A 13601-nucleotide genomic window follows, 5' to 3' on the forward strand; every position below is an offset into this window, starting at 1 on the left:
TTATCTCTGGTGGCAATTTCGACACCGGGATCGAAATGTCAACATCGAAATCTAATCTCGCATGATCGATTTTCTGTTGCTTCTGGATTCATTCCCCAGGCGGGAAGTTGGGATCCTGCAGCAAGCTGAATCAAGCTCTTTCCAGGGCCCAAAAAGTTTTAAGCTCAGGCTCAAAACAGCAAGCTTAATCCATCTCGTTTAAATCCTCGCGATGATCTTGTCTATACTTTCAAGGTATTATATTGAGCCTGGTTTACATCCTCCCAATGATTGGTTACCGATTTTAGTGAGAAGGCCTTCGCATCATAGCTTTACGCCAGTCATGCAAGTCATTCGAAAATTCCAAGCTTTCAAGAGACCCTGCTTCCCGGACAACCAGATATCCGGTATATGGGATTCCAAGTCTGGTGGAGAAGGTTGACATCGGTCTGTCCGTCGCAGAAATGCCTGTCAAGCTGAAGCCTTCATCCAAGTCGATGTTGATCTAGATGTCGAGCTTGCTTCAAGCGAGGCTCTTCGACATCATCCGATCCACCCAACCATCTTCTTTCTCCACATGCTTCCTTACTATCAATATGCACAGCCACACATTTTAACCTCTGTCGTTCTCATCAACGGAAACTAACATAGCACTACTGTATGCAGGGCTTCGACGACGACCGTCATTGATGATGTAGCTCCTCGGATATCCCGCCGCATGAGGGGTCTTGCTAGCTACGTAACTGTTAAGAGTTCAGTTACTATGTATATTATGCTTCGCAGCTCAAGCACTTCCATTTTGTTTCTCATACCATTCTATACCCCTCAAACCGTTATCTATCACCAAACAAACACAACATCAATCAAAATGGAGAAAGCAAAGGCAGCCGTTGGCAACTTCCTCTCTAAGGATGGAAAGCATGATACTACTGTCCACGAGGTAAGTCCTTCACGCAACACTGCAACTTCAATTCCTAACACCGAACAGACCGTCAACCCAGCCGTTCAGCAAGAACACGTCACTCCCACCAGACACGAAAATGTCACCACCGCAGTAGACCGTGAGGTCCACCAAGATCACCATCACACCTCCGTCCAACCCATCTTGCACAAGGAAGTCCTCCCAGAACAACACACCCACCAAATGGGCGGCGTCGAGCACCGCAACATCAAGCACGGTAACGACTCTCACGTCAAGGACCGCCTCGCAGCCGAGGCAGCCCAATTCAAGAACACCCGCGAGGTCGGTGAGACACAACACACCAGCGCTGCCGCCCCATCTGTTGCAGGTGAACACGTTCACCACCACGTGCACGAGAACATTCAACCCGTCGTCCAAAAGGAGACCGTTCAGCCATCCGTCGTCCACACCACCGTTCCCATCCACGAAGTTCACCAGAACGAGGCCAAGCACCACACTGCTACCTCTCTGCCACCTGTGAGCATGGCCGAGTTCAACAAGCAAGGTGGATCTCTCACTGGTCGTGAGGAGCGCACCGATGCTTTCGGAGGTGAGCCGAGATCTGTTGGCGGTACCTTGGGAGGTGCCGGTGCTCGTGGCACTACTTCTTTGACTGAGAATGATACCACAAGATCGGGTCACCACTCTGGTAACCACCTCGGATCTACAGGCACGACTGGTACTACTGGATCAGGATTGGGAAGCTCAACAACTGGTACATCAGGTACCTCTGGTTATGATTCCACTGGAACCAAGACTAAGCCAAGCATGATGGATAAGTTGAACCCAAAGAAGGATGCTGATGGTGACGGAAAAGCTGGATTCATGTCCTAAGTGCGAGGATTGGTTATTGTAATTTGTACATAGAGATGCTTTCACGGCGATATCATTCATGAAAAATGTATAATACTTGAACTTTTCAAAATACATTGCTCTTCATACAAAGTGAAGGCTATTCCAGGTCGTGAAATCATATGCGCAGTTTGCACAGCCGACAGTATCAGAACTCGTTTCAATAACTCTTCATCTGAGAGTCCTCACAATCCATTATTTCTCCTAGTCAAGATCTCGGCATCTCGGTACTCACACTTGACCTACCCCATCACCACAACTCTCAAAGCTCCACTCCCAATCCCGCTCCAAGCTCCCCGACACATCCGAAAGCCTTTTATCAACACCTCCGAGATTCAAGCATCATCTTTTCTTTTTCAAAGTGACGCACTTTCGGAAGCCCATGGTGTCGATGTGCAACAAAGGTTGGCGAGGCTAGATGAGATGCATTTTGGGAGCAGAAGAAGGAAGTAATGTTTGGTTTCGGTTGTGGATTGTGACGTCGTGGTGGCCTGGAACTGATGAGAACTTGCTTTCGGATAGCGGGCAGAGAAGGTTTGGGAAGAGGGGGTTGAGGCAAGGTTTTAAAGTTAGGTAGGAGAGGGGGAGGATAGCGCATGGCAGTGGAAGGCAGTGAGGATATGCACGTGATAGATTGATTATCCTTCGTCCCCGAGACATCGAGATCCGCCGTGAGTCTAAAAATTTGGTCAAACATGCATAAATCGATACGTATCCCAATACCTTCAAGCCCCAATTCTCAATATCTCTCAAGCAAAAACCTCACGTGAGCCATGCCCTGCCCACCGAAGCGAACACACTAATCCATAGGAACACCACAATTAGCTTTCTCTTAATCAATAAATAAAACATACATTTTCGACACTGTATCTGAACGAACCCTACTTCCATGGAAGAAGCAAGTAGCTTGTTGCCCATGCAGCCACCAACCTGGAAGTAGGAGGTCTGCAAGGCTAGTCACGTGCATTGATCAAGTCTTCTATTTTTGATTGCATGATATCTGCTTCATTTTGTATAAATCTAGTCAAGCATAAACTCAGCATGTCTTCCCTGGAGGAGCATCTACGTCTTTCTGGTGGGTTATCCCATTTCATCATCATGTCAAGAATATCAATGTATATATCACGATTCTCAGATCACTAGAGGTAGGGGGAGGGCTATTGGCCAGGACGGACTTTCGAGCGAGCCTCGTGTTATCTATCAAGAAACCTGTTGCCGTCGGATTGGCTGTATGCTTGAGAGCGCCCAGAGAGCCTTGCCATGCGAAATGACGACCGGTAATCGAATGTTCAAAACATCAGCACTCCCCCGGGCCCCGCACCTCGTCTCGACGGGCCCTAGCTTCTCTACACTACGTTCAATACAATTTCGCTCAAGTTCAATGATAAGTGTACAGAGCATAGATTACGACTCACAAGCGGATCTATTTGATTTGAAGATTGAGCCGGCAACGGCAATCAATTTACCGTTACAATGGCGGTACCAGGCTACTCGCTCAACGACCTGATCCAAGGAATCAATTTTGTGGTCGACGCTCTCTCCGCTCTAAAAGAGGACGGAGGCGCATCATCTGAATATCAGCAAACCATTCAAGAGATGAATAGTCTCGAACAGATACTGCGTAGCATACAGAGGATCACGCCGACAGAGACAAACACATCATACTTCCGCCTTATCCACACCCAAGCGAGTGAGCTGGAGGCGACCATCAGATGTTTTGTGAGCAGCACCGAAAAGTATAATGAAGCTCTTGGACATAGATCGAAACGGAGAGATGGAGTACTGCGGAAGCTTCAGTGGCATTTCGTCGAATCATCTACGGTGAAAGCCTTAAAATCAAAGCTGTCGTTCCATCTTCAAATTATCGATATGCTCTGGCAACTTTTACAATTGTGAGTATAGGCCTAAACCGGGGGAATAGGGCCATTTACTAACTTCCTCGCAGTGATTACTTGGCTACATATGAAGTCTCGAGGAAAGTCGACCATGATATGCTGTCAAGCAACTCAACGCAACTATTGTCAATCTGCAATAAAATCCACACCTCACAGATTAGCAGCAATTCATTGCTTCACAATCAAAATGCGACAGCGGCCCTTACATCGGCCACGTTCATCGAAAAGCTTGACGAGCAAATCAGGCTATCCAAGGACATATTAAACGCGCTAGCAGGACTGGAGAATACCTCAGTGGAGGTTTCAAAAGCAGATCGATCTCGGTGTAATCTTGATACCGAGACCAACCCAACGGCCTCTTTCCATGTCAATCAAACTAGGATATCCTTGGAACATCTTGGAGTCATCGCCAACAAATCCTTCCTGGAGCTGTGCAATATTCTTGACATGCAGGTCGAATTGCGAAACGAAATCAAGTGCCTTGCGGAAAAGGTCGAGAGTCTTGCGGAAAAGGTTGAGTGTAATGAAGAGCGTGGTACCTCGCTGAGAGCCATGTCGAGTAACTTGATGAACCAAGCGGGTTTATTAGGTCAAGAAATCTTCAGAAGGCAAGTACTTGGCATCTTCTTTCTAGCTAGCGAGCAAACGCAGCTAACATCGAGTCCGTAGACTTTACAGGATGACTTGCAACGTCACGAAAAATACGTGCCATCAGGTGGGGCTCTTATCAGCAATGAACCCTCTCAATGCAATAGGAGTTGTCAATCCTTGGTCAACTGCGCTGTTCATAAACTTGAAGCTAGCAATTCCTCGATCTCCGTTCAGCATATCTAGGGCCGATAGCATTCACTTTCTTGACGCCACAGGCACCTCACGCTTGCTTCCTTACATTGATTTTCAACATTATAGAGTGAGTGGAAGAAGACATTCGGATTTCATGCTTTTGTGCTAATTTACAAAAGACTTTCGTCACCATGTTGGAGGAAACTTATAGAAATACTCCTACAGGGCGCTACGTTTTCCGACGAAGATACTACTTGGTTGGAACTGGATCAAAAGACGGAGAAATTATCACCAAAGATACTTGGAGCAATCACGTCCACCCAGGAATTGGAATCGCCATGAACATCATCCTATCGCATGCCAAATTTAATAGGGCAGAATGCCCAAAGTGTAAGAGCGTCAAGACTCACATAGAAGATGAGGGTCCCTACGGCTGGTAAGCTTATTCCCTTGAGGTTTTCGCATCTTGAAAGATTCTGATAGCTTTCTGGCATAGCACTTCGTGTGGATTGATAGTCTATTCAAGAAATGCCGAAAGCCGACCAAAACGAGATCTCTGCGAAGACCAGTCAAGCAACCTTCACTCAAGTCAACAAAAGAGACCTCTGAAGTACCACAGATTCTACCAAGACCTAGCCGTTCTAGGCTTCGGCCCTGATAGATATGAAGATGAGATGCTTGAAGAGAGGGACATTAAATACTTCAAGCGTCTGAGCATACGATTCGCAAGTGATGAACACAAGCCCAACCTAGGTAAGCGTCAAGGCGGGGCCTGTATCGAATTTGCTCGTTGACACAAAAGAGCAGGCATATCTAACAACGCGCTTGCTTTACATTGCAAGTGGGCTGCCTGCAAAGCAAATGGCTTTGGAAATGTGTGGAACTTGGAGCTTCATATCTACGACAAACACACTTCAATCAATACCAGCAATCCGTCATGTCGATGGATGGACTGTACGAGCAAGAAAGTTTCAATAACAGATGCATATGCATTACGGATACATCTTCAGAGCCACTTATATCCGGCCTTTGGTGAGAAGAACCGCAGAGATACAACGAAGACAAATTCCGAAAATCGAGTGCGAGGATTGCTTAGGAGTGCCGGGTTGTACTACCCATTGACTCATGTTGATCATTTGTTGAAGTAAATGTATATTTGCGATTCAGGGGAGCCTCGCTTAAAATACTTGACTGCAGAATGCGCCTATCTGGGTTTTGCATGTTGCATTTTGGTCAGAGTGCTCGAGGATGACGAGGAAATTAGACAGATATAGGATGATTCATAGTTTGATCCAAGGTGTTGTTGTATGGACATGGTCCACGCGTGGCTGGTCGGACATGAACAGACAGCTGCGTTGGAGGACGAAACTTTTTCACCTTTACCAGCAAGACTGCATCCACTCTTTCATTGAGAGGCTGAGATCTCCGAGGAGGGAAAGTTTGAAAATCGCTCAGGCTTTGTATCCAATCTTGATTTGGTATTCTTCCCTGCCGAGCGTGCCGAGTCTGCAAATCATCAATCACTCTCTTCACAACATCCATAGCGGCCCATAAGCACTGGGTGCCCAAGGAGCCGCAAAGGTACATACTGAAGTCAGTCTTAAGCTGATTGAATCGGGACCGTCCCATCCGGTCACGAATTCCAAACCAGATCTGGCAAGATAAGCCCTGGTCCACTCAACTCTGCATGCTCTCTGCGAGCTCCGTTGCTTTTCGTCTCTCATCATTCTCACCATTTGACAAATGGTAAATTTCTGTTAGTCATAGGAAATGGAAATACATGTGATTTCCTGACTTAAGATGTTCGGATCCAGGAGATGCCTTGCATTGAATAGGTCCTCCACAGACTGGGCTGAGCTGAATGTGCCTCAAAGCCCGGATGTCTACAAGCTGAGTTCTACCAAGTTAAGGTGGAGGCTCTATGATCGAAGGTGAATGATCATCTAAAGTTTTATCTAATTGAGCCTTTTGGAGAAATCGCCAACCCGCTCGAACCCCGAAATGACGATGTCGAGGTCACATCGCTCTTTTCTACCACATCCCATTCTTGTACTTCCGTACCATCTTCACAGCATGGAGCAAGATCATTTGTTCAGGAGTCGAAGACATCCTCTACTGACACCATCCCGAATAAACCAAGACCCCAGCTCGAAACTACCTGACGATCACAAGCTGTCAAGTTGCACCTTGTCCAAAAGCATTTTGATCGTCGTAGAACAACGAGACATGAGAGGTCCAACACACATTAAGGTAGACCCAATGATCCTGCCCAGAAAGTATGGAAACTCCCCGAGCAAGCCAAGAAGGTTTGGCGCAAATGTGGAAATGCGGGGTGGATGATCCCAGTGGTGATCCCATCTGCCAAGGAGCATCTTCAGAAGCGAATGCAACTCTGGATGGAGATTCAACGTACAACGAACTTTCTCTATACTTAGCAAACTCTTTAACTTCCCAAGGTGCATACCTTCCCCTCTTCTGCGGCTGGATGAGTTGTCCCAAGACGGTCCACAAAGTTCCCGGAATAGTCTGACATTCCCGAATTGTCATCTTCCAAGATCTCAATTGGACTTAAATCTCCTTGACATACGAAAGAGGTACTCGCACCGCATCATAGAGTTTTGGATTGGTGTGTTGTGGACGATGCTGAATGGATATATTTTAGGTAAGGAAGGCTTGGGGCTGAATGTGGGGTAAGCATTAGCTTCACTTTTAAGCTTATGCTTATTTCATCGTTGATTCTGTGCAGCATCGGAAATCACGGGTTTCTCGAGCGAAAATTGCTGTGGCCTGATTATTCTGTGATGAAAAGTCATTGGCATAACCTTGTTGGTGCGTGGAATGCTTCACGCCTATGGCCTTCCGTCAGTCAGCACTTTCCAACAATGGCCCGTCAGAACAGCAGCAATGAGAGGTTGAGGCTCATCATAACTCACTCATATATGCATAGTCTATATTCGCGATCCAATCTGCTGTTGCCAAAGACAATAAAGTATGGCGATCTGATCCCGCCCAGAAGCCAAAGAAAACATTTGAGATGGTCGAAAGTATATGCACTTTTGAAGATCAACAGAGTTGGCACTTCGTATCTGCACTCTTTGTTGTCGATCAGCAGTTTGGCAATCATCTTTCCGCGCCGTAGACGTCGTTGAGAATGTCTGAAGCGCTGAAGATGACCTTCATGATCTCCGATATCGAGCAGCCTGAGTCTATAAAAGCACCTTGAACTCCTGCTCAAATGTTCTTTCCCATCACCAACAATTCAAACTTTCAAGATAATCATAATCAACAACTTCAAAATGCAGCTCACATCCATCCTCACTCTCGCCATCTTGGCTCTGGGCATTTCAGCTCATCCGAGCATGGAATCCAGAAACAGCGCTCCTAGCTGCTCAGGCGAACGGGTCTGGAACGACGCCGACAAACAGTGCGAATGCACCCCAGACAAGTCCTGGGACCAGGGCAAGCAAAAATGCTGCCATCCTCCCATGCCACAACCCCAATGCCCTCAAGGACAAAACCCATACTGCTCCAAATCCCAGAACCAATGGTGCCCATACGGTACATCTCCCCCCTCTCACTCGTCGGAATAAGAAACTAACAGCCCCCAAGATAAGAATAACGACTACTGCGAGGACAACGGCTACAACTCCGCCTGGTGCTGCGTCAAAGGTCAAGAGCCGCCAAAGATGGGCCAGATGTACCCACCCAACCCACCAGTCTGCAAAGATAAGCAAAAGTACTGTCCAGACCAGAAGCAATGCGTGTGCCCGAAACCCATGTATTGGAAGGACCAGGACCAGAAGTGTCATTATCCTGCTAAGCCAAAGCCTTCTTGTCCCGTTCTGCAGCAGCCATATTGTGGGAAGGGGAAGGATCATTGGTGTGCTTATGGTGAGTTTCGTTGAGATGAAGGAGAATATGGTGGCTAATGCGAGGTAGATGCTAATAACCAGGACTGTGAGGATGATGGAACTTGCCACACTTGGTGTTCTAGCCCGTTGACGGTTCAGGGGATGGTGAATTCTATTTTTGATCTTTTGTGAGGGGTACTTTTCTCGGAGCGTGTGGACACTCATTTGGTAACGGGACTCGATGACTATGGATTACTTCACGTGTGTACAGTACATAATAAGGAAAAGCGTTTTGTTTCTCGCGCATTGATGACTTCATTGGTGGTCCCAAACTATTGATGCCGCGTGATATGGCTCCGTCTTGCCGGTGGTGTATCACTGTTGTCCAGAACCTTCTGCTTTATCAGGTAAAGGCGCGACAAAAGACCCAAGTTGGTCACTAGGTAGACAACCAACACTTGATTGGTCATCTGTAGATCGAAATCCCAAATCAAAATTCGCTTGTTGACCAGAACCTTGTTAACCAGAACCTTGCTAATCTTCACGGGCCCATGCAACATAAAAGAATACACCCAAACCCCGAACAAAACTGTGCTGGTCCTTGAAAACTCCAAGAAAGTTCGTCAAGCGAACGAACGGGGTATATTCAAACAAGCAATAGCAACTAAATACCGATCCCAGATCTATGTACCTCAACTCCCACACCAAAACCTGAATTACAATGAGCTCCCTTTGGAGATATATCGTCGAATTATGTCGCCTTCCGGGGTATCTCTATCAGTCAAAACATCTTCTCCCATCAGCACCTCTTCTTTCTGACCTAGTTTCTCAATATTCCTATCCATCTTGGCGAAATCAACCTCACTTGTCGTCCTCGCCATTCCGATATTCTTTGGCTTCCGACGAGATTTCTCCTTCTCCTTGCCTTTGCCTTTTATCGATGGAGGGTCGTTTTCCACAGAGCTGTTGCCTGCTGTCCTCATGCCTCTGAATTCCTTGACAACTTCAGCGAATCCTTCCTCCAAAGTCTTCATTCGCGCTAGCATCAGCCGTCCCATCATGCCGTCGGTATCCTCACCCTTCTCTGCAGCTCGATTATATGCTTTCAACCCACCGGTCGCCATAGCTAGTTGAGTTGCAAACGAGCTGGGAACACCGCCCAACATACCTGGAGCATTGTTCTCCAGCCCAATTTCAGACATTCCCATGTCAAAACTTGATCTCCTGTGACGAACCTGCCGAGTCCTACTGCCAGTGGCCAGTTGAGAATCTAAATTAAAATTGGGAACCGATTGGAAGTTCTGTCGCGCGGGCATGATCGGTCTTGCTTTCGTTTGGGCATAAATTGAATTCTTTGGCGTCCGATGTCCAGTAGGTGTATGAGCTCTCGTATTGACATTCGAGTGATGCTTCGCCGTCAGAGGTCGAGATCTGGGTGGCGATGCAGAAGAATTTCGATCTGCAACCGGATTGTACAGGATGGTGTTGCTTGATAGGTTGCGACCATGTCCTCGGCGTCGAGGTGGAGATTTCGGCGGTACTACAAGATTGGACTCGAATCGTTGCTTGCGGGACGAGACAGAAGACGGAACGACTGTGTCAGGGCGGGTGGCCGTTGGGGTCGCGAAGTAGCTTCCTGTATTATCGGCACTGGTTGCTCGACTTCGAGTATGTGTTGTTGCCTTATCAAGCGTAAACCCTTCATCGTCGTCGTGGGTATTCAGTTCATCATCGCCATCCTCATCTGAATGATCATCCACATTTTCAGGGGTTGCTGGGTTGTCCTGATCGCCATGATCGAAGCCACCATGTGACATGAATTCGGCAGGATCGCTGGCAACTGATCTTGTCCCAGAGATACCACGATGTCTCAACATCGTAGCTTTTCTAGCCTGCCGCCTCATCTCTAGTCGATCAACAATCGAACGATCTTGCTCTTGAGGTGGACTTGCTACACCACTATGATGATCCATCCAATTGCTAACAACATTCTCAGTCTGCCGACGCTCGATACTTCTGCGAGTGCTTCGCAAAGTATCGGGCCTCGGTGCGAGTCTAAATACTTCTTCCAAAGCTTTGTCTTTCTGAAAGCCAGCGACTGATTCTTGACGTAGTCGAGCATTGGGACTGAATAGCGCAGTCTTGGTATCTTGGAAAGAAATAATTCTTCTTCTGCCCCGAGGGTTGTTCTCGATGAGATCTGCAGGATCAAAGACGGTCCGAGCAAGAAAGATTCTCTCATAGATATAGATACCGAAGAGTAAAGGGAAATGGCTGATCTTGATAATCGTCCGATTGGTCTTGACGAATAGTCGGAATGGAAGACAGAACCTCAAAGGGGTCAGCATCCAAGCAAAGATGTTGCTCGGTGCAACGTATGAGAATAGAGCATCATTCTTGACCATTGAGATTGTGTTGACAGCAAAAACAAATTGATGTTCCTGATCCGCATTTGACACGATTGCCATAAAGGAATTAGTCAAGACTGTGATCAGAATGGTGACAATCAAGAAGTGACAAATAAACAGAAATAGTACAAGCAGAGCTCTTCCCAATCCATTGTAGGTCTCCCACGCTTCCCATGCAGCGGGTGTAAATCCCATCAAAATTTGAAAGATTTTATATGCCACTTCTGCTGCGTCGTATTGCCCTTCACCAAATGACAACGTAAATGCGACAAAAAATCCGCTGCAAGCAATCAGCACCAACACGAAAACAGCTACAAGATCGATGGCCATTAATCGGAAAGCAATCAATAGCTGAGAGAAATATCGATAATGGTCCAGCACACTGAATAGTCGTGGGAATAACAGGATCGCATTAGTAGCGAGGACATCGTACGCCATACTGTTCCAACCATGCCGCCCTTCTCCAACAAGAAATAGGCCGTATAAACGCATGCAATAGTATATGGTGAGAAGTAGAAGGATGCCTAGATCGAAAGCATTCCAAAAGCTCATGATGTACAGACTGAAGCCTTGCTCATTGAAGCCGACGACCTCGTCCAGCATAAAGCCAAAACTCCAAAACCAGAAAACGACCTCCAGGGTTGTAATTCCCGTCGAGCGCTGACTTAGGACGGCGATGAAAAGGCCAAGAAGTATAGCAAGAGAGCAAGTCGAGAAGAATTGTCTGTATCGTGGAACCCGTAATCTAGAGAGCTTGAACAGCGAAGCGTCTCGTGGATCATAGAGCGTGACGGTTCTTCGCACCTGAGTCGAGAATTGTGGCGGCGGCTCCTTATCTGGAGATGTGTGGCCTCGATTGGCCGTTCCATAACCAGTATTTTGGCCTGGAACTGTCAAAAAGGGTGTGCTCTCGTTTCGTCTTCGGTATTCTTGCATCTGCGGCTCAGGTTGTCGACGATGTAGATTGTCTGCTGCTGAATGAAATACTATAGTACCAGCCCAGATGGCCTCGAGTTGTTGGACAACAAGAGGATGTGCAAGGAATCGTTTTGCAGACGCTCTAATAGCCACTTCCAATGTCGATATTCGTGCAGCCACAGGTCGAGGTCGAACTTGTCCATTGGGTGAGACAGGAGCAGAGAGTCCTTGCAGCGGATAAAAATCATACGACAAGGCATCGATCAGTTCTCGTGTATTGTATTCCTTCAACAGTTTGATTGCAAGCAATTCGCAGACCAAAGCTCTCGTCCTACTGTTGCCAGCATTTCCTGGGTTTGCCTGGCTTTCTTTCTGGAACTGCAAGCAATTGGCCATCAAGGCATATAACGTCGCTCGGGAGAAGTGTGATGTTCGAATCTGCTGCTGCATCGGTTTGACCAGGAATTGAGAGACCTGGGGCGATCGAAGCTGGTCCCAGGTCAATGTAGTTTCGGTTCGAGGGAGGACAATCAATCGTATCGCATGCGTGAGGTTATAGACAGGTAGAGCATCTGCTGAAGTTAGCAACGAGGCTGTGAATAGCATCGACGACATACCAAGATGGGCAGCGGAGAAGATGGGCAGTAGAGGAGAATCTTCTGCGCCATCTTCCTCATCTAGGTCTTCCTCCCCATCCTCCTCTTCCTCATCAGACTCCTCGTCTTCGCCATCATCTTCTGTAAAATCTGCAGTGGCGTGTCGTCGTTGTTCGTAAGGCGTGGTGAAAACAGAAGTTTCCTCGACGTGTCGGCGATTCTTCTTGGGCCGCAGCAATGAAGACAACATTTTGTTGTAGAAATGGAAATTGAAAATCGAAAACCGTTCCTTCCTCCTCCCAAAGCCCTATTGTCCCTGACTGACAAGCACCTAATTGTTGTGGCTGGTGTGGAAGTTCCGATCAGACATTGTGCGAGACAAGGCGGCAATAAATAATAAATAAATCACGTCGGGATCTGGCTCATCTTCGGCTCCGTCGATCACAACACAATAAACGGGAAGGAAGAGAAGTGGGAATACCCTCACAATTTCCTGGTCAAGTATGACTGGATGTTGCTTATCTTTAAGGTTGAACACATGACTCTGATAATGGCAAAAATGGTGACGGAGTTCTAGGATTGTTGGTGCAACCATCATGAGTCGAGGGCAAACTCGCATGCGGAGTGCAGCTGAGATGGCTGCACGAGCTGCAGATCCAATCAAGACACCACCAATGAGACATACGGAATCTTCACACGCCTCACCTCTTCTCTCACCGCTGAACACCGCCGGGAAGATAATGTCAGGTTAGTCATGCAGGAAGATGCATGTGATGGGAATAGATAATTGACAGAGCAGGGACAATTAATTATCTTCGAATATTCGTGGATAGATCGGACAATAGCTTCAGTGTTGAATGTGCGTCGTCGTCGGCGTTGCGATTGGCCTCCCGCTGTTTGGGACACTGTGCCGAGGCTGACATGCAAGGCTACTTACCTGCACTGAACGGCTTACTTCTCTTGTCTGACCACCACCGCCCAGAAAGAGGGAAAAGACTATTGAATGAAATGGGAGATAGTGATGACTGCAATAATCAGTTCTGACATTGTATAAATTGGGAACTATGTGTGAATGAGGAAGGTATCAAGACCGCATCAATCACCAGTGATACAGCAGTATATTTCGAGTCAAGCACTTCAGATCCCTACTCTTGCAGTATCAGATGCAAGGCTAGAAAGCCAATTCTTTAAGATCGTCAACGGCTGCCGACCGGCAGGAAAACGGTGTGCTCTGCATTTGGGAGGGACTTGGATCTCCTCCAAACAAAATATTATAAAGCACAAGGGATAGTGCCCCAAATGAATCCGAATTGTCGAGCTGATGGCGGTATATCATAAGGACCGGGTTCAGATGCAAG

The 13601-nt window shown here is 47.2% G+C and overlaps 4 protein-coding genes across 4 annotated transcripts; 3 read left to right on the forward strand and 1 right to left on the reverse strand.

Annotated features, from left to right (window-relative positions):
* The first annotated feature begins 826 nt into the window (after nt 1-826).
* LY89DRAFT_790576 (uncharacterized protein) lies at nt 827-2476 on the forward strand. The gene is made up of 3 exons (XM_018223383.1): nt 827-919; nt 968-1745; nt 1887-2476. The coding sequence occupies exons 1-3, from the start codon at nt 848-850 to the stop codon at nt 2243-2245; spliced, it is 1209 nt and encodes a 402-aa protein (XP_018060769.1). The 5' UTR covers nt 827-847; the 3' UTR covers nt 2246-2476.
* Nucleotides 2477-3164: 688 nt separating this feature from the next.
* On the forward strand, nt 3165-5589 carry LY89DRAFT_412240 (uncharacterized protein). The gene is made up of 6 exons (XM_018207337.1): nt 3165-3684; nt 3738-4295; nt 4357-4597; nt 4650-4906; nt 4967-5223; nt 5273-5589. Exons 1-6 carry the CDS (start codon nt 3266-3268, stop codon nt 5446-5448), a joined length of 1908 nt encoding a protein of 635 aa, XP_018060770.1. The 5' UTR covers nt 3165-3265; the 3' UTR covers nt 5449-5589.
* A 2177-nt stretch (nt 5590-7766) lies between these two features.
* On the forward strand, nt 7767-8513 carry LY89DRAFT_790578 (uncharacterized protein; the record flags this gene model as incomplete). Its single annotated transcript, XM_018223384.1, has 3 exons — nt 7767-8028; nt 8080-8361; nt 8410-8513. The coding sequence occupies 3 exons, from the start codon at nt 7767-7769 to the stop codon at nt 8511-8513; spliced, it is 648 nt and encodes a 215-aa protein (XP_018060771.1).
* Nucleotides 8514-8645: 132 nt separating this feature from the next.
* LY89DRAFT_633029 (uncharacterized protein) lies at nt 8646-12804 on the reverse strand. The gene is made up of 2 exons (XM_018211325.1): nt 12265-12804; nt 8646-12219 (listed from the first exon to the last, which is right to left on the reverse strand). The coding sequence occupies exons 1-2, from the start codon at nt 12491-12493 to the stop codon at nt 9038-9040; spliced, it is 3411 nt and encodes a 1136-aa protein (XP_018060772.1). The 5' UTR covers nt 12494-12804; the 3' UTR covers nt 8646-9037.
* Nucleotides 12805-13601: the final 797 nt, after the last annotated feature.

This window comes from Mollisia scopiformis (assembly GCF_001500285.1).
Source record: "Mollisia scopiformis unplaced genomic scaffold LY89scaffold_44, whole genome shotgun sequence".
NCBI classification, from domain to species: Eukaryota; Fungi; Ascomycota; class Leotiomycetes; order Helotiales; family Mollisiaceae; genus Mollisia; species Mollisia scopiformis.

Bases quoted from the DNA above. Each gene is read 5' to 3' on its own strand.
- LY89DRAFT_790576 (XM_018223383.1), top strand. From the start codon at position 848: ATGGAGAAAGCAAAGGCAGCCGTTGGCAACTTCCTCTCTAAGGATGGA. The intron at 920-967 runs GTAAGTCCTTCA...AACACCGAACAG, and splicing joins ATGATACTACTGTCCACGAG to ACCGTCAACCCAGCCGTTCA. The intron at 1,746-1,886 runs GTGACGGAAAAG...CTTCATACAAAG, and splicing joins CCCAAAGAAGGATGCTGATG to TGAAGGCTATTCCAGGTCGT.
- LY89DRAFT_412240 (XM_018207337.1), top strand. From the start codon at position 3,266: ATGGCGGTACCAGGCTACTCGCTCAACGACCTGATCCAAGGAATCAAT. The intron at 4,296-4,356 runs GCAAGTACTTGG...TCGAGTCCGTAG, and splicing joins GGTCAAGAAATCTTCAGAAG to ACTTTACAGGATGACTTGCA. The intron at 4,598-4,649 runs GTGAGTGGAAGA...AATTTACAAAAG, and splicing joins TTGATTTTCAACATTATAGA to ACTTTCGTCACCATGTTGGA.
- LY89DRAFT_633029 (XM_018211325.1), bottom strand. From the start codon at position 12,493: ATGTTGTCTTCATTGCTGCGGCCCAAGAAGAATCGCCGACACGTCGAG. The intron at 12,220-12,264 runs GTATGTCGTCGA...TAACTTCAGCAG, and splicing joins CTTCTCCGCTGCCCATCTTG to ATGCTCTACCTGTCTATAAC.